This window comes from Scleropages formosus, chromosome 11 (assembly GCF_900964775.1).
Source record: "Scleropages formosus chromosome 11, fSclFor1.1, whole genome shotgun sequence".
Lineage (NCBI taxonomy): Eukaryota > Metazoa > Chordata > Actinopteri > Osteoglossiformes > Osteoglossidae > Scleropages > Scleropages formosus.
In genome coordinates, this window is record NC_041816.1 from 27,743,492 (window position 1) to 27,766,469 (window position 22,978).

Sequence of the window (22,978 nt, forward strand, 5' to 3'; positions counted from 1 at the left end):
CGCTTTCTAGTGACTCCTAGAGACAGTCTATTACAGTCTTGTCCTCGTGTTATTCATAGATGGAGATTTTGCAGGCAGAATGTACAACAAAAATGACATCACCTGTATTTCTATGTATTCTTTCAAATTCGATCAATAAATAAACAGAATTGGATGTATTTATTTATCGTATGATCAAAGACAGCTCTTCAGCAACAGAAGGCAACCTTTAAGCTGTAAAGTTGGCTTCATGTAGTCAAAGTTTAACGTCTGTGTCATCAATGTTCATCAAATCGACTGGTGTGGTTGTGTACGAGGGGCAGTAAGCCCGCAAACGTTCTGCAGTCTGTTGCTGCTTTCCGCATGGGCATCCAGGGCTGTCTACTAGTCCCATTTTGTACATGTGTGCCCTGAATCGGCCATGCCCGGTGCATAGTTGGTTTCGGCGCTCCCAGCAGTGTCGGTGTAGCTGGCTTCCAGGTGATTTAGAGGACGGCACTGGAATAAATCTGTGTAGCCATGAGCCACTGTCCTTAGTCCATTGCTTTTGCCACTCAGCTTCCCCCCAGGCCTTTGGTGACATGACACTGCTGTTGTCAAGTAGCTGCACCACGCACTGATGGAAGGGCCTTCGAGATTTCAGGCGGAGTTGCTTTTGTTGGCCAGAGGTAACAGCGGTTAGGTGACTGTAAAGCAATGAGCTTTTATCGTTTAGGGAGTGTTTTGCTAGTGATCTGCATTGTGCATTTCTCCTGATATCAGGTGGAGGTATGCCGCTTACAAAAGTTAAGTAATTCGTTGGTGTGGAGCGGATGCAGCCAGATACAATTCTCACTGTGGTGTTCAATGCACAGTCTACTTTGTTAATGTGGCCGCTTCTAGCCCATACTGGTGCACAGTATTCTGCTGCAGAGTATATGAGTGCTATTGAATTTGTTTGTAGGACATTGAAGTTTGCTCCCCATGAGAGGCCAGCTAGTCTTCTCAGTAAGATGTTCTTTGCATTTACTTTCTTTGACAGTTGGTCTAAATGATGTTTATAAGAGAGTGTTCTGTCAAGTGTTACTCCAAGGTATTTTGGGAAATTGTTTGAAGGAATAGCATTCCTTTTGCATGTAACTTTCAATTTGTAGTCTGCTAATGCGTTAGTAAGGTGGAAGCAGCTACATACAGTCTTACTGGCATTGAGCTTGAGTCTCCATTTTTGAAAGTAGTCACTTCATTTGTTTAAATCAGAACTTAATGACATTTGTATTTCTTTGAAGTTTTATGCTGCAGTTAATAGAGCGATGTCGTCTGCATAGATGAACTTCTTGAGCGCTGTTGTTGGTATATCAGCAGTATACATGTTGAGCAGCAGGGGAGCAAGAACCAATCCTTGGGGAACACCATTTTTCAGGAATCTTTTCTTACTGCTGTCCTTCACTACTGTAATTTTTGAAGCTTCAGTTGGTTGTCAGAGTAAATATAAACTTAACTAACATCTTGTTCGGGATTCTTTGGTGGAGTTTCAGTGCTAGAGCTTTGTGCCAAACTGTGTCATATGCTGCTGACAAGTCAATGAACAAAGCGTCGCTTTTCAGGCCTTTCTGAAAGTTCTCCTAAATTTTTTGTCTGTTAGTAGCCTGAATTGGATAACAGGAGTCCACTGGGAGAACAGAGCTGAGACAGTTGTAATCTGTAAGGATTTTATATGTGTGAGTAAAGAAAAAAAAATGCAAAACTGGCTGTCTGAGTGATACTAAAAGCAAAAGATGGTAAACATCTTCCTTTACTGTATAAATAGACCGAAGGAGACCTTACATCTGTCCTCCTAAGTGTGGAAGAGTAAGAGACCAGAATGTCATCTTGTACTTTCAGTTTTTTGAGTTTTACCTTTACCTGTTACACCACATTTCCAAAGTTCTGTATCATGTTTGAACCAGTAGTGGACTGAACAAAAGCTATGTTTTATATACTGAGTTTCAATGCAATACACTGAACAGTATAGCTCTATGTAAATGATGGACACCATGGTAAAAGTATACTTTCCACTGATCTCAGTGGTGTCCAGTGTTACTTTTGGCCAAAGGTCACAGCTGTTGTTGTGAGTTGGTATGACAGCCACACATCTAAAACTGTATTATGATTCAGTACAATTTATGGCATGTATAGTATTTTAAAAATGTTACAAATGTTCTGGAAGGCCATCCACTGGACGCGCTTGTCTTTTCACAATGTGAAACGTTCATTGGTTGGTCTGTCTAAGGGCAGTTTATTTCTTTGAGATTTGAAAACACACTGAACTTTACAAGAGAGATGAACAAATGAAACATGTTCATGTTCATGAAAAAGTAGCGTAATGGTTAGAGCAAAGGTTCCAGAGGCTGCAAAGGTTGCAGGTTTGACTCTCACCTCCGGCTGTAGTTACTTACCCTAAAATTGCTCCAGTAAAATTATGTGGTTGTATAAATGGGTAAACAGATTAACATTGTAAGTTGCTTTGGAAAAAATCATCAGCTAAATGAATAAATGTAAATGAAACCAGCAGCACAGACAGTAAGGAACTGGCCAGTGTCACCAGGACAATTGACTCAGTCACAGCAGGTCCATAGAGGTCTGATTATGATCCCAAACCAGGTGTGTCATTACCTGGCTTTAATCTCACCCCCCCCAAGGTGTAAATAGGAAGTGACATTCACAGTTGTTAATTTATATTCATTGAACCAGGCGACACCAAAGCAGTAATATCTAATATCTGTGCATCAGTAGGATTACACTGAAAAATTAAAGGAGAAATACTTCCGACAGTACGCTGAATGTAGGTTGTCAATTTTTTTTATTCCATAAAAGCCATTTTTGATATTACTGAAAACTTAGTGATTTCCACTTCTTAGTCAGATGAAAAGTCGACTCGCTTCACAGTCTGTGGAGTTCTCAGTGCTTGTGTTTGTGTTTATCTTTCTTCTTTTTCTAAAATGAGAAAAATTAATTGTGGTAAGAGAACTAAGTAATAAAAGACCTTCTTACAGCACTGATTCCCTAGTTGCAATTTATTAATGTTTCTAGATGACAAATTCCATGTGTTTAATTTAAGATCTATGAGCTATAAATGTATTCAGTCTCATTCCAGTTTCCTCAACTCCTGTATTTATTTATGAAGTGCACTGAGTGGTATAAATGTCTCATAAATGTCTCAAATTCACATCAAACTGTCAAAATTTTAAAAATGACACCAAGTATTTTATTGATTTGTTCATCAGTCTGTGTCTCTGCGCAAAATTAATGGTTAAAAAACCTACCTTTCCTCCTAATATAACACTATATAAAAGAAAGTAATAAATGAATAAACTACTGAATATTGAAAAATAATTATTATATAAAGCAACTCTTTTTGTGATATCATGGACTTGCCAATAAAAGCAGAGCTATGTTTATCATTTCATACAGTCAAGCATAATAATTTGTGGGCATGTGTACAGATACCATCAGCAACCATGCCTTCTGATTGCAAGGGTTATAGAACCAGTTTGACCTTCTCTCCTGACTTTTTTTATCTGATCTTACAACACCTACATTCCAGCATGGCATTCTCTTTGTTACCATTCTGAAAGTAAACTTTGGGAGTAGATATGGACATATAATCTGAGAATTGTGAAAACTGTTTAAGCCTTCGCTTAAGGAAGCGGGGCTCCTTCCACAGTGAGCTGGTCTATATTACCTTTCCCTCGCCATCACTGGAGGAAGACGAGCCGGAAGAATCAGACTCATGTCCACCTTCCTTATGCTTCTTGTCTTTTTTCTTCTTGTGTCCTTCACCATGTTCCTTGTGTTTCTTGTCTTTTTTATCTCCTTTGCAATGGTCTTTGTCTTTCTTGTCACAGTCTTTGGTTTCATGCTGCAAGGCATCACACACGAAGCAGCTTCTCCATCACGAAATCAAACAACTTCTCTTAAATCATCTCCCATATCAGCATCACTGTTATACATACTTTTGTTGCATATTGAAAGTTATACAGTAAATTTTACATGAAATGAGTAGCATAACTTCTAGCTGCCAATAAATATAATTCAAGTATTATTTGTGGATATTTATTTTCATGAGGGCTTACCTTTTTTTCATCTTTCTTCTTTCCAAATCCAAAGAATGAATTTACTTCCTGGCCAGATTGCTTCTCAATCTTCTCATCACTTCCAACAGCTCAAGAACGTACACAGAAGTATTGCGATTATTAAGTCAACTTTTGAAAGATCACTTTTTGTAAAACTAACACAAAAATGTCAGCACCAAACATCACGCTGCATTTAATACATCCATTACAGTCTAATTACATTTTAAAAGCTGGCTGACAGACATGCCTTTTGTTGTTGTTTCTTCTTGCAAGTGTCTTTTGTACTGTCACTTTGAAAAAATATGCAGTATCAAATGTGAGATTTACTTTATGGAGGTTCATAAAACCATATAAACAAAGATTCTGTAAAATTATTTTAAAATAATCGTTTTAAAGTGATTAATAAAACCTCTAAAAGAAAACATTGTTGTTGTGCCATCTTCCAGATAGATCAGTAACTATGATGCTGCGATTAATAATAGAATATTATTGAAAATGTTAGAGAGCTTCTGAACAGCTGCTTAGTAGAAAAGCTGTAGTATTTTATGGGGTGTTTCTGACTTAGATTTCATTTTAAAGCTAAATATTGGATTAGTGATTATATTCTTCATACAGAGCTTTTGGCACAATGACAAGATATTAGCCAATTTACTATACAATTAAGACAATACTGGAATATAGTCAGTAAGGTCAAATCAGGTGTTTGAAATGTATTGCTTAAGATGGATTAAATAAAAATTAAACAATACCTGAAGACAGATCAAAACTCATTTTCAGTTTCCGTCAAGCAGTAGGGTCAGTGCAAACTACAGGTACGCAACGGAGAACTGAGAACAACCACACCTGTGTTACAGTTTAAAGGGTAAATGATAAAATCACTTGCTGCCCCACCCAGTTCACAAATCAGCAGTTGCTGAACCTGTTTTCACAGGAAGAAGTTTTTTTTTTTCTAAAACATTTGCATACACAGAAAAAAAAAATACAAAACAGGACGTGCTGACACGTATTTTGGAATTTGTGTTATTGTTACTTTCATTGCCTTTTAATAACTAATTCACTGTAGTAATACGTACGTTAAAGGGTGTGGACAGGAGCACTGCCTGGTGAATAAGAGCTGCACTCAATAACACTTTATTGCCAGTATGTAAAATACAGAAATTGGTTTTTGATCAGTGCCAAACATGGAAATACAGGACATTAACAACAAACAATAAAACCACAATGTGCAAGCAATAAATAACAAAACAAAAAGAGTGTAAACACAGGCACAATGATTTACAGGCCACATTCCTGCAAACACACACACACATTTTCAGAACTGCTTGTCCCATACGGGGTCGCGGGGAACCGGAGCCTAACCCGGCAACTCAGGTCGTGAGGCTGGAGGGGGGAGGGGACACACCCAGAACGGGACTCCAGTCCGTCGCAAGGCACCCCAAGCGGGACTCGAACCCCAGACCCACCGGAGAGGAGGACTGTGGTCCAACCCACTGCACCACCACACCCCCTTCTTGCAAACAAGGAGTCAAATTATCAGATGTACACACACATTTTCAGAACCACTTGTCCCATATGGGGTCACAGGGAACCAGAGCCAACCCAGTAACACAGGGCATAAGGCCAGAGGGGGAGGGGACACACCCAGGACAGGACACCAGTCCATCACAAGGCACCCCAAGCAGGACTCAAACTCCAGACCCACCAGAGAGGAGGACTGTGGTCCAACCCACTGCGCCACCACACCCCTATTATCAGATGTAGCGCAAGAGAAATAAGGTATAGGACCTGAGCAGCGCTGAAGTTGGGGGATGGGGAGTTCACCTAGGTGAATTTATTGAGGAAATGAATGGCTTCAGGAAAGAAACTGCAGAGACGACGTGAAGTCCGAGTGGTCATGGATTTGTACCACCTCAGAGATGGCAGTTTGGTTAAGAGGAACTGATTGCTGGGATGGGTGGAAGCTGCAGCAATCTTGCCGATTCTCTTCTTCACCCTGGTGGCGAACAGGTCTTTTAATGACAATATCTGAGAGTCAATGACCTTCTCAGTGGAACAACCACTCACTGCAGCTAGGGCCTTGGAGGAGGGGCAGGGAGGACAAGATGGTCACAGAGGTGATCAGAACATTCTCAATGATGGTTCTGTAGAAGCTCATCAGGATGCGTTGTGAGATATTCAGTTTCCTGAGCTGGTGTAGAAAGATCAGGCTCAGCTCAGCTTTCCTGATGATGGTGATGATATGCTTGTCACACTTCAAGTTGTTGGTAATGGTGGTCCGTAGGAATTTAAAATGATTCCATCACAGCCTGTTCTTTGATTTCCAAAGGAGGGGCACCAGGAGGTTGTGTCCACAAAAGTCAACCAACATCTCCACTGTTAGTCACTGGCCAAGTGGATGAAATAGGGATGGGGGGGTAGCGACAGTGAAGTGAGTAGGAAAATATGGTGAGGATTCATTGTTGCAGTTTCAAGGGAGGTATGAAGTAAAACTGGTTGGGCTGGATGACCAGGGTGGGGGAGGGGTTGGCTTGGAAGCTCTTCTGTTTTACGTAGGTGAGCTCGAGACTGCCCTGCTGCTATTCTTTATACTTAGCTTCCACAGCTTTGAGTGATTTGTTGAACTGCAGTTTTAGCAGGTGGTATTCCTATTTGTTCCTGGACCTGCAGCCATGGTCCTTAGCAGATTGGAACGCCTTCAGCTCCTTATTGAACCGCAGTTTATCACTGTTGTATCTCACAAAGGTCTTTTTTAGGACAGCACACAGTAAGGACCTGTCTCTGTGGGTGGGTAAGTGTGTCATCACGTGGAAAAACATAAATGCCTGAAATGATTAAAAGCCCCACATCATGTATTGTTTTAATTTACTTGCATTTTTCTTCCAAAATGGGTTGTATGTAATTGTTTTAATGTACTACAATCCTTAACCCTCATTATATATAGTAAGGTCCAGCGGAAAAAAAAATTCTAAATATGGCAAATTAATTCAAAATATGGCTCCACGATCTAAAAACCAAGATTATGTAATTTAATTATTTTTTTAAATATATATATATTACTTTTGGAGTAAATCTACTGCTTCAGTTCCGAGGACTAACAGGAGATAAGATCAGTGAGCTGGAACAGAAGCCTGGCCAAAAGAATGGGAAAAGTTTCTCAGTGAAGTTGTATCCACAGAAATTATAGATACAAAACTTGTCCTCCACATTGTAAAAGGAGACCTGACCCTCCTCATAGTCCACATACACCCCCAACTTACGGGGCTTCACACTCAAGCAGAGGGGCACGATGGGATCAGCGAGAGCCTTGTACTCATTTCCATTCCTCAGCCAAATAAGCCAGAGACCATTAGTAGGATTCAGTGTAACACACTCCTTCCTGTTCATGGACTCTCTGGCCACTCCTAGTCTCCAGTCAGTCTTGTCCCCGACCTGCACCTCCCAGTAATATCGCCCTGAAGAAAACCCCTCTTTTCCCAGGACACAGGGCCACCAGTCAATCCTCTCTGGGTTGTCAGGAAGATCCTGTTTTTTATCTCCATATTTCACTTGTTTCCTGTCCTCAGATAGGATGAGTCTTGGGTGTGCTGTGTCAGGGTCCAGAGTCACATCAACTGTGGAAGACAGAGCTGGTTCATTATAAGACATCAAAATGTAAGTTAAAAAAAAACATTATATTAGAAACATAATGTATAGACAATATTATTCATATCAAAACTGTTAAAGTATAATACCGCTTTAAAATATTTCTACGTTATGACCACACAGGAACCAGATGTGTGTTACTTTAGCATCTGTACACGCATTCGGTGAGGATCTCGCATGCAGATTTCTATACAAGTGTGCAGTGCAGATTAGGAGAGTAAGTGCAAGGCTGACATGACGAACTTGCAACAAAGCCGCACAGGGTGTGTACAGAAAGACAATAAGTGGAGCAGAGGGACGGGGCCGGGGCTGGTACACAGAAACGAGGCGTGTTCAGGACTAGAGCAAGAGATTTGGACAGGAGTATAGAGACCTGTTGCAGAGAGGACAGTAACTCAGCAGTGGAAGAGAAAAGGAATGGGACTTTGGAAACACGCAAGCAGACACTAACTACGGATCGCTATGTTCTCTCAGCTGACCGTGATACTTTCAAACTTTTACTTATTCCGTCCCTTATTATCTATTTGATCCCTCATTATTTTTTCCATCTCTAGTTATTTTTTCTTATTCCCCGGCACTGTCAGTGCATCTTTGCAGGTGTTGCATCTATGTATGTTTATATGTGTATATATGTATGTTGTGTTCACATATGTCATTCTGTGTGATTTTATTCATTTGGAAAGCAAAGAGCATCCTCATCAAATCTGTTCATATGCCCTGTGAGTCAATCATAGGAGAAGGAAGTATCTAGATTAAGGGCTTCAAATATCTCTGTGTGGCTTTTAGAGATCTGCTGCAACAGGAATAAGTCAAAGACAACAAAAAAACAAACTCACCTGCATAACTTCGTGCTTTTAAAAGTTCTATAGACAAGAGAAACAAAAACAAAAAAAAAAAAAAAACAGGCACATGGAATTACTGCCATAAGAGAAACTGCAGTCAGTCTGGACTTGATGTGTTTCAGGTGTACCCTTGACTACCCTGTAGTACCCTTGAGCAAGGTACTTATCCTAAATTGCTCAAGTAAAATTACCCAGCTGTATAAATAAGTAAATAGTTGTAAGTTCCTAAACACTGTTAGTCGCTTTGAATGAAAAGGTATCAGCTAAATACTACTTAGTATTCTTGTAAATCACACTGGAGAAAGCATCTCGTAAATGGTTAACAATACAGCTTAATCCCTCCATTTATTCTAGGGTTATATTTTTCTAAGCTCTAAAAACCTCCAGTAAAGCTATGACTTAAAAATTAAGTACTGTGTAATTGTACTACTTACCATACTGTTCTTTGAGCTGAACTGTCAATTTAAAAAAAAAAAAAAGTCATTAGTTAACAAGAACTTCTAAGTTATGAACTTACAAACCAAATTTTTAGCTGATACAAGATTTTATAAAATATATTTAGTATTATATTTAGCATTTATTTTTTTCTAAGAACGATAGGTGGCATACTGTAGCGGGTAGCGATATGGGTTAGGATGGGGTAAAGAAGAACATACGCCACCATTCACTATGAACGTTTATTGGAACAGCAGCACGCAGCGAGAGATATCGGAAAGTATAAACAGAAATAACGCTTGTGCCCCAAGGACCCCTTTTCCTCAAGGACCTGCACCTCAAGCCATTCTTTCACACTCTCCAACAGGAACTCACCCCATTATAATCCCTGTCAGCCCCCACAGCACTTGAACAACTATTTTACATTTTTCCCACAATTCCCATTATCTCCAGCTATTTACAATAAAAATCTGTTCCCGCTCAAGCATGATGCTCTTCAGTAACGTGGGTCGTTACAATACATTAAAAATTGCATTATGAAGCTATACCCAGTGCTCTGATAGTTCATCATTTTGAATAGTAAATACTTCCTTAAGTTCTTCAAGAGGCTGGAGAAGGTATAAAAGAACCTACGGGAAGCTGAGCAAGCTACAAATGATCCTCTGCCTTCTACATGTACTATACCAGTTTTGACCCTGCCAATGAAGTGCCACCTTTCCATCATCCTACACCTCCGTGTAAAACCTCTGGCTCAGAGGTGATGTGCTGTTGTTGTCTAAATATTCCATTTATTTATTTTGTTCAGTTTGTTTTATAGAGCGTCTTCCTCACACACTGACATAGAGTGCTGAACAAAGAATCAGAGGCATAAAATCCAGTAACGTTTTTTCACACATCATTCTCATTCACACAATGACGATAGAAAGATAATGATTTTCATCTGCGAAACAGAGATAACTGAAATATTATCATCATTTGTTATCTTTATCACAGCTCACTTTCATACAAATGTATTACTTACCATGCTGTTCTTTGAGCTGACCTGTAGATGTGAAAATAAAATGTAATTAGTTGATAAGAACAGCTAAATGAAGTTTTGGAATGTGGTCAGTCTCACAATATATCTCATATAGTCATATATGAGACTTTTTACATATTATTATAATACCTCATTCTTCAGCCATGCTATTAAGTTACATATGTTTATCAAATTCATAAATGTGCAAAATGTGACATGACCACACAAAAGATCAGCTGTAATGAAAGAACACTTTTCAACAGACGTTGTTCGACTTTACAGCCTCAAAACCTTAAAAAAACCTCTTAAATGGAACCTCTAAGACTCTAAGCTTCTTAGAAAGTGCAATTCAATTACTAGCTGCAATGCACCTAAATTTTGCAAACCAAATATTTACACTTGTGCCATGACTTACGAACACAACTGAGATCGGAAGTCGGATCATAACTTCGTGCAGCCATTATGTCACAATCTATAAAAGCTTAATGATATGCCTTTAGCCTTCAAGTTATTTGTAGGTTAAAGTAGGGTAATAATTTAAAAAAAAAATTGTCTGTAAGGCTTTTATTTTTTTATTTATGGTCATAAACTGTCAAATGCAGGATACTGGAAGCAGAGGGAGTCTGGTGGGATACAACATTAATTTAATGACCTTTTTTTAACATTGACAAATTTTAAAGTCTACTTCAAAATAATTGACAACAAAAATTCACAATGTTTACAGCCGTCTACTTGTATTATGGTCTGCTTTACACACACAAGAAAGTAGTGTGTTGCTTCCGCTTGTTAGGTGACACAAGAGAATGAAACACCGGAGCTGAGAAAGGACAACCAGTTGCAGTGCATTCGAAAATAATGAGGATGGTGGGGGGAATAGATTATTTATAAAAATATTTAATTTTAAAATACCAACTACACATCTCAGTTTCAACACAAATGAAAAGACCACGAGGATATGACCAACTCATCACACAGACATTTTTGTCAGTATCCAGTCACTAAAGTGCAATATACATGTTCAGTACCTCCGTTTATTTGCTGTGAGGTTTCTGTAAAAGTCTCAGATATAGCAATAATAGCTTACAGAAATATGCTGACTGAAACTGGAGAGTGAGGTTGCTCCTTCCCCACCACCCCACACCCTGAGTTACTACTTACTATTCATTTTTTTTTTTGCTGTCCAATAAAGGTGACAAGTGGAAACACAGACCATCTTTCAGAGATATTGTACAGTATAGATCAGTGAAAAAATTCTGTTAAAAATAAATAAGCAACAAGGAAATGTTTCCGTCACGGAGCTTCCCCGGGGCAGGAGTGCCGGACCCAAGTGTGGAGCACAGCAAAGTCTTTCAAGGGGCAATCCAGAAAACTTGGTTGAGAAACAGGCAAAGGGTCACCGATGTGCGAGCGAAATCCAAAGGGAGAATCCAAAAGTCGTAATCCAGTAAACAGTCAAGGAGTCGTGGTAAACCCGGAAGTCGTGGAGATATAGGAGAGGGTTCAGGGAAACGAGGAGGAGGAGGGCGAGGATGAGGAAAAGGATGAGGAATCAGGGAAGTCAGGAAAGCAAAGGCAAGGTACTCAAATAAGCAATAACTCTGAACAAGTTTCCGCGTCTGTGCGTGTTCTGCGCTTCCCTTTTATGTGTCCGCCGCTGATCCACTGCAGGTCCTCCTCGTTGCGCCGAGGGGGGCGTGACAGTTTCTAATAAGTGAGCTAACTCACACACACACACACTTTCTGAACCGCTTGTCCCATAGGGGGTCACGGGGAACCGGAGCCTAACCCGGCAACACAGGGCGCAAGGCTGGTGGAGGAGGGGACACACCCAGGACGGGACACCAGTCCATCACAAGGCACCCCAGGCGGGACTCAAACCCCAGACCCACTGGAGACCAGGACCCAGTCCAACCCACTGCACCCCCCTTGAGCTAACTTGAGCGTTGATATGATGGTAAGAATAATATTTGAAAACTCTTTGGACTTAAAAATGGATGTTAAAAATTGGTAAAAATAAGGAAGTCTAAACAAGTCATTCAGAATAACTGCATGTTAGTGAGAGTTTGAGTAACAGAGTGAGTGTGAAGGTGCCTGTAGAACTCCAGTGTCCCCGTGAGTGTTGCTGGCTATGGCTTAAAATCACTTTACCATGATAGCAACTGCCTGAGAATGATTCCTAAGAACTTTAAATTGACTCCCAAAATCTACTTAGTTTGTTCTTTTTTTAAGTATAAACTCTGAAAACCATCCATGCAAACGGAAGCATATTAAAGTACCTCTTTTTGTTCGCAGTTTTACAAAACGATGAGCCAAAACTGTGCATCCAAGAACAGCAACAGCAGCCAGAGAGATGACAACAGCAAAGGTCACTTTCCAGGGATGGGCACGATGAAACATCTCACCTGGAATAAACAAATAATTGATTTCATGGTACGGTTATGTATACATTGTTATTTTTCTTCTCGCTCCGTGATTGGCTATAGTGAACTTCAATATTTTTATCTCACATAGCAATCACGACTGGTTTAGAATTTTTTTCTTTCGATAAAACTGCAATGCACAATTAAATGCATTTATGTTCTTCTCTATAATTCTTGAATCAATCTGTTCCTTATCACTGTGTGTGATGCGGTGTGGACACCCTAGACAATTTTGCACCAATAAGTAATTAATAATTACTATGATTGTACTGTGATAAACCAAAGATTAATCAGCCTGTGAAATTACAGGTGTACTAATTTTAGATGTACTAATTAAAGGCATAACCTCTTGTCATAATGTTTTATTTAATCAGAAGCAATGTGTAAATGAATACCCCATCCTACGCTGGAGTAGCTGGTAGCACAGTGGTTAGAGAGTGGGTTCCACTGATGTATGGATGAGTGACCCAGTGTAAGAAGTGCATCTAGCAGTGTAAGTCACCTTGGTGTATAAGGTGTGTGGGCTCATAACACTACATAATATCCATTGTAAGTCGCTTTGGAGAAAAGCATCTGCTAAATAAATAAATGTAAATATGTGTAACTCACCTGGGATGTCAGTTATTGTCTCTTTCATTTCGTTTAACTGTTGCTGTAGAACTCGACAGGTGAACCTGTTGATCTCTGTCTCCTGTACAATAACACGTCGTCTCACGGTGAAGAGGTCCATACTGTCTGTGTGTGTCTCTGTGTGTCCAGCAGGGAGACTGTGTCCTTCACTGTCCATCCAGAGCACTTCAGGCTGAGGGTACCAGCCTTTAGATTCACACACCAGACTGATTCCTCCTTCTTTATATCCCTCGATGGAGATCACTGGTTGGGTTCCTACAGCTACAAATACAGGACTTGTCTGGCAAAAACAGTATCTTTAAAAATGTTTTAAAAATAGACTGAAAAATAAAATGTCACATTGATTATTAACATTTTATGAGGCTTTTCATCAGTATAATTGTATTAATCGCTTGGAAATACATTGATGGAAGTATTATACATTATACTTTACACAAAATGTTCATTTGAATATAAAATTCAAAATCTCACCTTTAATATTGAGATTAATTGAGGAATCTTCAGACCACTCATGAGAGCGAACAAAACATTTATATCGCCCATCGTCAGAGCCTCTGACTTCATTCAATTTAAGTGAAGTGTTTCCTTTGCTGAGTTCCTCAGGAAACAGTGACGTCCTTCCCCTGTAGGATGGAACTTGATTCTCATTTCTGTCCTCATGATCCCGGTAAAGATGTACAAGTGGGTTATTGGTCTGAACTCTAAACCACTCGACATGTAGGTCCACAGCACTGATGTTGGGTTTGAGGTAACAGGGCAGAACAACATCTTCACCAGCTACAGCAACTACAGGATCAGCTGGACCAAGAACCTCAAACCTCTCTGGAAAGAACAACAGAGACATATATTTTTCATATATATTCCATTTTACATAGACACAAATGTTTTTCTGCACCAAACTCAATACAAAACTCTGATTTTTGACTGAATGAGAGCGAAAATGTACCCAGAGTGGAGACAGTGGTGTGGAGGATAAGCAGGACAACCCAGTACAGACACCCAGACCAACTGGTTTTCATAACTGAAAGAGAGTAAAATAAAACAATCCAGTTATATTGAGAATACAGACCTGCTTAAAGAGCAACACAAAAATAAATTAATCACACTGGATCAGATCATGGACTAAATATTAAGAAGATATTCTCTTAACTGCTTGGTTGCCTGAGGGACTGAGGTCTCATATCAAGTAACCTGACCTGCTCACATTACAGCAAACACTCTTTACTCTGGTAAAGATATTTTACTCTGAACTCCACAGTGCTCTACCAGCCTGGTGCTCTGCGGTGCTCACAGGTGTTCTTACCTGATCCTGTCATTTCAGGTCACCTGCAGAACTGGATGTGTCTCAGAGCGACAGTGAAACACCAGTCAATGATCATTCACTGGAGATCAGGGACTCACTAAGGAGAGGAGGACAGGAGGACCTGCAAGATGATCAAACTCACTCATTACTCGTCATATCAGACAAATACACCAGAAAACACAATCATTGGACAATGAGGTATTTTATTTTGTATATTAATTGTTCCCTGCAGAATAACTTAAGTATTATTAAAAGCTTGTTTCTTTCTAAATTCCAGAGCAGCGCACCGAATCTTGCGCTTCTAGAACTTCCGCAGTCTTAGCTTCACTAATATTGTCACCTTATTTAAATCTTTCATTCATGTTTGTTTATGTAGGGAAAGTGTCTTTCCGCGAAAGAACAGCGCCGTAACCGCTCGGAGCCGCGAGACCACAACACCCGGAAAAAAAAAAGTGTAAAAAAATAGCAGGGTTATTTATTTTTAAAGTAAAAAAAGCCCGTCATTATAAACCACGGAAATTTATACTATATATTTTATACAGTTTATTATTATTAGATGTTGGCTATGAATTTTTCCGAAACGCGCTGTACCACACCCGCATAATAATACGTAGTGAATCATGAATGTGGAATATTGGAATTTACACACGATGTTAATCCCAGACTGTCACGTAAATCGCGGTTTTACTGCGTAATCAACTGAGTTACTTACTACAATTTGTATGTGTGTAACGGCTCAGTTAATCAGTTCTTAGAGATGAGAAAAACTTGTTCTAGATAAATCGCACAAACCTCTCGGATGGCAACACATGATTTCGCACAGAAGTTTCACTTCCTCCTTCAAAATCCAGCCAAATATTTCAGGGACCGCAAGTGTCAATATGATATTTAATTTCTGTTTAAGAACAGATCGATAAATCTCTCCGAAAAACTGTTCATGTCGTCCCGTTATTTATAATGTAAAAAGAAAAAAAATAAGAAAAAAATAAGTTTTGATCGTGTGTAAATTCTGGGCATTTTCCAAACGTTCAGAATAAGTGAGGAAGCGGTAATACCCTGGTAAAAACAGAGCAACGGTTTCGTCTTCAGTTCCCCTAGATTCTTTTGTTTTTTCTACATGTAAAAAAACACACCGAAACACGCAGCGAACATGACAAACCCTCCGTGGGTCCGAATCAAACGTCCGCCGAGCCCACGCATGTCACGCGGCACGGAGAGTGTATCACTTTAAGGACACTTAAGAGCGTCACGTGACGCGTGTGTGAGACGCGCGACTGTACAGAGACCGTAAAGTGGTGCAAATAATCGGAAAAACCTACTGGAAACCACCAGTCCACCACTAGTCTGACTGTGGACCCTGGAAACCACTTAGTAGTTGTTGCTTTATTACAAATTAATTTCTTTATTTTCCCTAACAAATCACGGTCACAAGAACAAGTTACTGAGGAACATACCATGAGGCTCTTTTACCCCAGTGTTTTACCAGTGTGGTGTTCCAGAATTCTGACGGGTGGTCTTACATGGGGGGGCACGGTGGCGCAGCAGGTTTGGCTGGGTCCTGCCTTCTGGCAGGTCTGGGGTTCGAGCCCTGCTTGGAGTGCCTTGCGATGGACTGACATCCCATTCTGAGTGTGTGTCCCGTTCCCCTCCGGCCTCGTGCCCTGTGTTGCTGGGCTAGGCTCTGGCTCACCATGACCCTACTTGGGACAAGTGGCCTCCGCCAATGTGTGTGTGTAGTTGGGGAGGGGTGTTACATGGACCCTGTCTGTAAGACCCGCACCCTGTTCCTGAGTCCAGCAAATAGGAGGCACCTTCTAGTCTTTCAGAGGAGGTTGGAGTCTCATCAGGACCAGGCTAATACTGTTACCTGCATTTTACATGGTGATGGTGTAATGTAGCACCACTTGGAGTTATTGACTATATATCCACTGTATATTAAGATATACTGGTTTATACTGCGGTATGTGACAAATGGACTGCGCTCCAGAATCACCTGTCTGCATCCAAATCTCTCCTTTTGTTGATTTAATGCACTCTTTAAATTGTTCCCTGAGATGCAGATCACTCTGGAGAAAAGTGTCTGATAAATGAATAAATGTAAATGTGAATATATTGAAGAGCCTCATTAATTTTCATGCTGAGATCAGTTGGAAAATTATTGAATTTTGCATTACATTATTCTCACTGCTTCCCCATGAATAAACTTTAAAACATATAATTACTGTTCAACAGTATTTATTTAAAAACATCACAATGTACAAAAGATATGTTTAGATGGAGAAATTACAAACCATGAATGGGAAATTAAATCAGAATATGGCATCATGACCTGAACATTAAAAGCGAAAGTCTGTTTCTTCAGTCTGTATCACTGACAGGAGATATGATAAGTGGGGCTGAGTTCTCACTCTGGTAGCAGAAGCCTGGCCAGAAGTACGGATAGAGTTTCTCTGTGAATTTATATCCAGTGAAAGTGTAGATATGAGACTTGTCCTCCACACTGTAAAAGGAGACCTCACCCTCCTCATAGTCCACAAACACCCCCACCTTCCGTGGCTTCACGCTCAGGTGGAGGGACACAGGGGGGTCAGTGAGAGCCTCGTATTCATTACCATTCCACAGACTGAGAGCCCAGAGACCACCACTAGGATTCAGTGGAAAATACCCCATCCTGTTGATGGACTCTCTGACCACTCCTAAAGTCCATTGAGTCTTGTCCCCAACCTGCACCTCCCAGTAACGTCTCCCTGAAGAAAACCCCTCTTTTCCCAGGACACTTATCCGTTGTTTAAACCTCTCTGGGTTGTTAGGAAGATCCTGCCCCGTGTCTCCCTCTCTCACTTGTTTCTTGTCCTTAGACAAGATGAGCCAGGGGTTTGCTGTATCAGGGTCCAGAGTCACATCAACTGTGGAGGACAGAGAGGTGGTCAGTTATTATATTTCGAAATGTGACCAAAAAAAAAACACTTTTTAAACGTTATATTATACCTAAACCGTGACCCGAGAAGGACTGAGCAGTTTTGAAAATAGATGGATGGAAACGTTATATTATTACGGCAGCAGAAGCAGGTGTGTGTTTGTGTGTGTCTGACAGCAAACACATCAAGCGGTTAACGAGAATGAGTGAATTTTTAGGCATTAATATTCATCTTAGGTATTAATATTAACTCAGGTAACAGGTGTTTTGGATGTTTTGTTAGAAATTGTAATAATATGTTACCTTTGAGAAAATACTTTACGAGCATTTATGGTTCAAAAGTTGTTTTGACTTAATATTAATGAACAGAAAAAAATTAGTTAAATTACATGAAAAAATCTATAAAAAATGAAAGAATTATATTATCTGCTCTGGGCACACCAACCTGCTCTCAACACACTTGTTTCTCCTTCAAACACTGTATAAGTAAACTGTTTCTAGATGTAAAGGTTGTGGAGTCACAGTTATGACTTTGTGTCCTTAAAATTTATTTTTCTTTTGCTCACAGTAAGAATGGAAGATCAGTGTGTGGAAAACATTGAAACTTTTCTGTGGAAAATATCTTTGTGGTGAAGTGTGTCTTTGCTAAATTAACCTTCTAGAATGTTTTTATATTTATGCACTTTTTAGTGGATTTGATTTCATTTGGATTGATGATGTTGAGGAGGAAACAATGAGAGCAGAAGGACCAACAGCACCGGATACATAAAGACAGAGTTCAGTTTCTGTTTGTCTTTCACTCATAGCTGTAACATCTCCTTCTCACCAGGAGCTCAGTGTGGATTGAAGTGAACTCTTGTGAGAAACAGTCACTTGTTCTCATCACTCATATGTTTTGTGGAAAGGAAGGTCAATAAATGTGCTCATATCCTGTGTCTGTCAGTCAATCATGTGACAAATGAGAGTCCAGATTCAATGCAGCCAATCAGTCATTATTGTGTCTCCTACAGAGAAGAGCTGCAATGGGGAGAAGAAGCAGAAGAAACTCACCTGCGTATCTTTGTGCCTTCAGAAGTTCTGTAGAGAGAGAAATAAAAATGAGACACATGGAATCAGATACTGCAGTCAGTCTGTACTTGTCTCAGTGTCTTTCGTGTCCATTCTTACAGGACAGAGTCACATACAGTATAAGAAGAACCAAACTCAGTTCTGTGGGATCAATTCAGCTCCACTCTACTTACCAGCTCTCCTGCACATGTTTTCTACAGCTGGACATGGACAGATAGAAAAACCACAGACAGAAAAACCACATAAGTTCATTGAAATAATTCATTTTATCTTGCTCTGAATACTGAAATATTTGAACAACACTCTAAGATGAATAATGTTATGACAAATACCGATATACCCTGGTATACAGACTCCCGGTTCACGGATTTTTGGTATAACAGCCCTAGAAAAGTGTTGCTCATGTTCCCTATACAGACCGACTACTTGCGCTATTGAGTACTTTTTTCTGGTGCTGGAAGAAAACTTTTCCCCCATGATGTAGAAGTCATGAGCCAATAAAATACGGACTTTCTAACAACATATGATAAACGCTTCTTAGTTTTTCATTGTTTTTCAAATTATTTTATTACAATTTTGATAAATGTTTTCCTTTTTTAATGTTTGCATGTTCACATTCCTCCACATTTAAGAGGGGTCTCAATACTCACCTCTTTTGGACTCATTTCTCCCCTTATCTAACAAGTGCTCTATAAACATGTGTTTGTTTACATTTTTTCATTTTGAATAACAATCTACTTACTGTACAGTAGTTTAGTAGGAAAGAATTCCTGCCCTATTTTAGTCTTTCTTAATTTCCTTCTTGACCATGTTTAATATCTGACCAGCCTAATGTTTTGATTAATCTTTCTTGAGACTGTCTCTAAGTGCGTGGAGGGTATTTGTAAAAATATTTGGGCATTTCCATAAAGTCCAGAAACACATCATTTTTTACCCCATTTATGTTCTCTCTATGTTTGTGTGTGTTTCCTCCAGGTGCTCTGGTTTCCTCGCACAGTCCAAACACATATTGAATTGTCCTTCCTGTGAGTGTGTGTGGCTACCCTGCAGTGGAGTAGTGCTCTGTCAAGGGTGTACTTCTGTCCAAAGGATAAGCTCTGGACCACCATGATCCTGCCCAGGAGAGGGGCTCACTGAAGGAAAGTGGTTTTTCATCGTATAAAAATTGTTTCTAACTGGATTTTGTTGATTCCACCTGTAATTTACAGAGTTGTTTATATTTGTGCACCCTATTGTTTTTCAGTTGTTGTATTCTGAATTCACACTGTTTTTTACCTGTATGTGTTTGTCTTATATGTTCTTTTTACTTTTGCCCTCCAACTGCAAAAATGCAGTTTACAAGGGAAATACTTAATTCCTACAAGAACGGGGTTAATATCAATAATAAAACACGAATATTTTACAAACTCTGAACTGTTGTAGTTTTGCTATTTTTCTTTTTCAAATACAGTTTCTGTGACATTGTGCCTTTATGCTAATAATTTCATATTAACTTATTTCAGGTGCAGTTCAGTCTTATGATTTTGGTTTTACACTTGAATAACAAATAGAAACACATTCAAACACAAATACAAACATACAAGTAAGTGTTACTTACACAGTCGTTCAGTGAGGAGCCCTATAAATGTATGAACATCAGTGTTAATGTGAATCGAAGATGGATTAAAAAACACCATCACAGTTCTGTTATTTCTCTAAATATCACCTCTTTTAAAAGAAAGATGTTAAATACCTTTTTCTCTTTGCTGTTTCATATAGCGAGGAATTAAAACAGCCAATATGATGATAGCAGGAACTCCCAGGGAGAAGAACACAGCAAAGGCCACCTTCCAGGGATGAGCACGGTGGAACATCTCACCTGGAACACAAAACATTTGTCATTAATCGTAACAGACTTTGATGTTATTATATCTTGAAAGTAGAATTCATCTGTCATTACAAGTAAATAAAAATATTGCAACTCACCAGGAACGTCAGTTATTGTCTCTTTCATTTCATTTATCTTTTGCTGTCGAACTCGACAGGTGAACCTGTTGGTCTCTGTCTCCTGTACAATAACACGTCGTCTCACGGTGAAGAGGTCCATACTGTCTGTGTGTCTCTCTGTGTGTCCAGCAGGGAGATTGTGTCCTTCACTGTCCATCCAGACCACTTGAGGCTGAGGGTACCAGCCTTTAGATTCACACACCAGACTGATCCCTCCTTTTTTATATCCCTCAATTGAGATCACTGGTTGGGTTCCTATAGCTATAAATATAGAAATAGTGTAGCTAAAACAAAAAATGTAATTAAAATGTACTGAAAATTGACTGAAATTACAAGAAATTTTGCTTTTATCTTGAGAAATATATTAATGAAGAAGTCTTTATGACACCTCTAAAACAAAACGTTAGTTTCATCAATAAATACAATATTCAAAATTCTTACCTTTAACATGTACATTGATGGAAGAATCATCATACCATTCTGCAGACTGGACCAAACATTTATACTGTCCATTGTCAGATCCTCTCACATTTTTCACTTTTAGTGAAGTGTTTCCGTTCCTCAGTTCCTCAGGGAACAGTGATGTCCTTCCCCTGTAAGATGGGATCTGATTCTCATTTCTGTCCTCATGATCTTGGTAAAGATGTACAAGTGGGTCTTCGGTCTGAATTCTGAACCACTCGATATGCAGATCCACAGCACTGATGCTGGGTTTGAGGTAACAGGGTAGAACAACATCTTCACCAGCTACAGCAACTACAGGATCAGCTGGACCAAGAACCTCAAACCTCTCTGGAAAGAACAACGGAGACATATATTTTTCATATATATTCCATTTTACATAGACACAAAGGTTTTTCTGCACCAAACTCAATACAAAACTCTGATTTTTGACTGAATGAGAGCGAAAATGTACCCAGAGTGGAGACAGTGGTGTGGAGGATAAGCAGGACAACCCAGTACAGACAGTGAGACCAACTGGTTTTCATAACTGAAAGAGAGTAAAATAAAACAATCCAGTTATATTGAGAATACAGACCTGCTTAAAGAGCAACACAAAAATAAATTAATCACACTGGATCAGATTATGGACTAAATATTAAGAAGATATTGTCTTAACTGCTTGGTTGCCTGAGGGATTGAGGTGTCGGATCAAATAATCTGACCTGGTCACTTTACAACAGACACTTTACTCTGGTAAAGATATTTTACTCTGAACTCCACAGTGCTCTACCAGCCTGGTGCTCTGCGGTGCTCACAGGTGTTCTTACCTGATCCTGTCATTCCAGGTCACCTGCAGAACTGGATGTGTCTCAGAGCGACAGTGAAACACCAGTCAATGATCATTCACTGGAGATCAGGGACTCACTAAGGAGAGGAGGACAGGAGGACCTGCAAGATGATCAAACTCACTCATTACTCGTCATATCAGACAAATACACCAGAAAACACAATCATTGCCAGTAAGGACAATGAGGTATTTTATTTTGTATATTAATTGTTCCCAGAATAACTGAAGTATCAAAGCTCGTTTCTTTCTAAATTCCAGAGAAGCGCACCGAATCTTGCGCTTATATTATAGAACTTCCGCAGTCTTAGCTTCACTCACTATTGTCAGTTTTTATTATCCTTCATTCATGTTTGTTTATGTAGGGAAAGTGTCTTTCCGCGAAGAAATAGCGCCGTAACCGCTCGGAGCCGCAAGACCGCAACACCCGGAAAAAAAGTGTAAAAAAATAGCAGAGTTATTAATTAATTAATTAATTTATTTATTTATTTTTAAAGTAAAAAAGTCCGTCATTATAAACCACGGAAATTTATACTATATATTTTATACAGTTTATTTATTTTTAGACATTGCAATGAATTTTTCCGAAACGCGTTCTGTTACTGTGTATTGCGCTGATGGTACCACACCCCTATTATTAATACGAAGTGAATGAATGTGGAAATATTGGAATTTACACACGATGTTAATCCCAGACTGTCACGTAAATCGCGGATTTACTGCGTAATCAACTGAGTTACTACAATTTGTATGTGTAACGGCTCAGTAATCAGATAATTTAGATTAATTTAAGATGAGAAAAAGTTCTCCATTAGACATAAGCGCACAAACCAACACATTTTCCGCACAGAAGTTTCTCTTCCTTCAAAATCCAGCCAAATATTTTAGGGACCGCAATTAATCAATATGATGATATTTAATTTTGTGTAAGAACAGATCGATTAAATCTCTCCGAAAAACTGTTCATGTTGTCCCGTTATTTATAATGTAAAAAGAAAAAAAAAATCAGAAAAAATAAGTTTTGATCGTGTGTAAATTCTGGGCATTTTCCAAACGGTCAGAATAAGACAGGAAGCGGTTTCATACCAGGCCTGGTAAACAGAGCAACGGTTTCGTCTTCAGTTCGCCTCGATTCCTTTTTTTTTCCTACATGTAAAAAAACACACCGAAACACGCAGCGAACATAACAAACCCTCCGTGGGTCCGAATCAAACGTCCGCCGAGCCACGCATGTCACGCGGCACGGAGAGTGTATCACTTTAAGGACACTTAAGAGCGTCACGTGACGCGTGTGTGAGACGCGCGACTGTACAGAGACCGTAAGTGATGTAAAGAATCGGAAAAACTTGAGTCCCAGTG

General features: G+C 39.5%; 3 protein-coding genes across 3 annotated transcripts; all 3 read right to left on the bottom strand.

Annotated features, from left to right (window-relative positions):
• Nucleotides 1–2,763: 2,763 nt before the first annotated feature.
• LOC114911851 (putative uncharacterized protein DDB_G0292636) lies at nt 2,764–4,914 on the bottom strand. The gene is made up of 4 exons (XM_029256028.1): nt 4,820–4,914; nt 4,071–4,159; nt 3,680–3,856; nt 2,764–2,931 (listed from the first exon to the last, which is right to left on the bottom strand). Exons 1-4 carry the CDS (start codon nt 4,839–4,841, stop codon nt 2,896–2,898), a joined length of 324 nt encoding a protein of 107 aa, XP_029111861.1. The 5' UTR covers nt 4,842–4,914; the 3' UTR covers nt 2,764–2,895.
• A 1,938-nt stretch (nt 4,915–6,852) lies between these two features.
• Nucleotides 6,853–14,373, bottom strand: LOC108933035 (butyrophilin subfamily 1 member A1-like). Its single transcript, XM_029256446.1, has 6 exons — nt 14,361–14,373; nt 13,529–13,879; nt 13,037–13,318; nt 12,284–12,409; nt 8,549–8,575; nt 6,853–7,681 (listed from the first exon to the last, which is right to left on the bottom strand). The coding sequence occupies exons 1-6, from the start codon at nt 14,371–14,373 to the stop codon at nt 7,149–7,151; spliced, it is 1,332 nt and encodes a 443-aa protein (XP_029112279.1). The 3' UTR covers nt 6,853–7,148.
• Nucleotides 14,374–16,718: 2,345 nt separating this feature from the next.
• Nucleotides 16,719–21,719, bottom strand: LOC114911840 (butyrophilin subfamily 1 member A1-like). Its single transcript, XM_029255990.1, has 9 exons — nt 21,603–21,719; nt 21,248–21,322; nt 20,773–21,123; nt 20,311–20,592; nt 20,078–20,203; nt 19,943–19,963; nt 18,519–18,545; nt 18,328–18,354; nt 16,719–17,266 (listed from the first exon to the last, which is right to left on the bottom strand). Exons 1-9 carry the CDS (start codon nt 21,613–21,615, stop codon nt 16,719–16,721), a joined length of 1,470 nt encoding a protein of 489 aa, XP_029111823.1. The 5' UTR covers nt 21,616–21,719.
• Between the last annotated feature and the right edge of the window lie 1,259 nt (nt 21,720–22,978).

What these genes read in the sequence shown, in the direction of transcription:
- LOC114911851 (XM_029256028.1), bottom strand. Translation starts at nt 4,841, where the DNA reads ATGAGTTTTGATCTGTCTTCAG. An exon ending in AGAAGAAAGATGAAAAAAAG is followed by an intron (nt 3,857 to 4,070) that starts GTAAGCCCTCAT and finishes GATGCCTTGCAG; the next exon opens with CATGAAACCAAAGACTGTGA. An exon ending in CCAGTGATGGCGAGGGAAAG is followed by an intron (nt 2,932 to 3,679) that starts GTAATATAGACC and finishes TTCTCATTTTAG; the next exon opens with AAAAAGAAGAAAGATAAACA.
- LOC108933035 (XM_029256446.1), bottom strand. An exon ending in GACAATAACTGACATCCCAG is followed by an intron (nt 12,410 to 13,036) that starts GTGAGTTACACA and finishes TGTTTATTCCAG; the next exon opens with GTGAGATGTTTCATCGTGCC. An exon ending in AAAAGCACGAAGTTATGCAG is followed by an intron (nt 7,682 to 8,548) that starts GTGAGTTTGTTT and finishes TGTCTTCCACAG; the next exon opens with TTGATGTGACTCTGGACCCT.
- LOC114911840 (XM_029255990.1), bottom strand. An exon ending in CATCAATGTACATGTTAAAG is followed by an intron (nt 20,593 to 20,772) that starts GTAAGAATTTTG and finishes CTATATTTATAG; the next exon opens with CTATAGGAACCCAACCAGTG. An exon ending in AAACATGTGCAGGAGAGCTG is followed by an intron (nt 18,355 to 18,518) that starts GTAAGTAGAGTG and finishes CTCTCTCTACAG; the next exon opens with AACTTCTGAAGGCACAAAGA.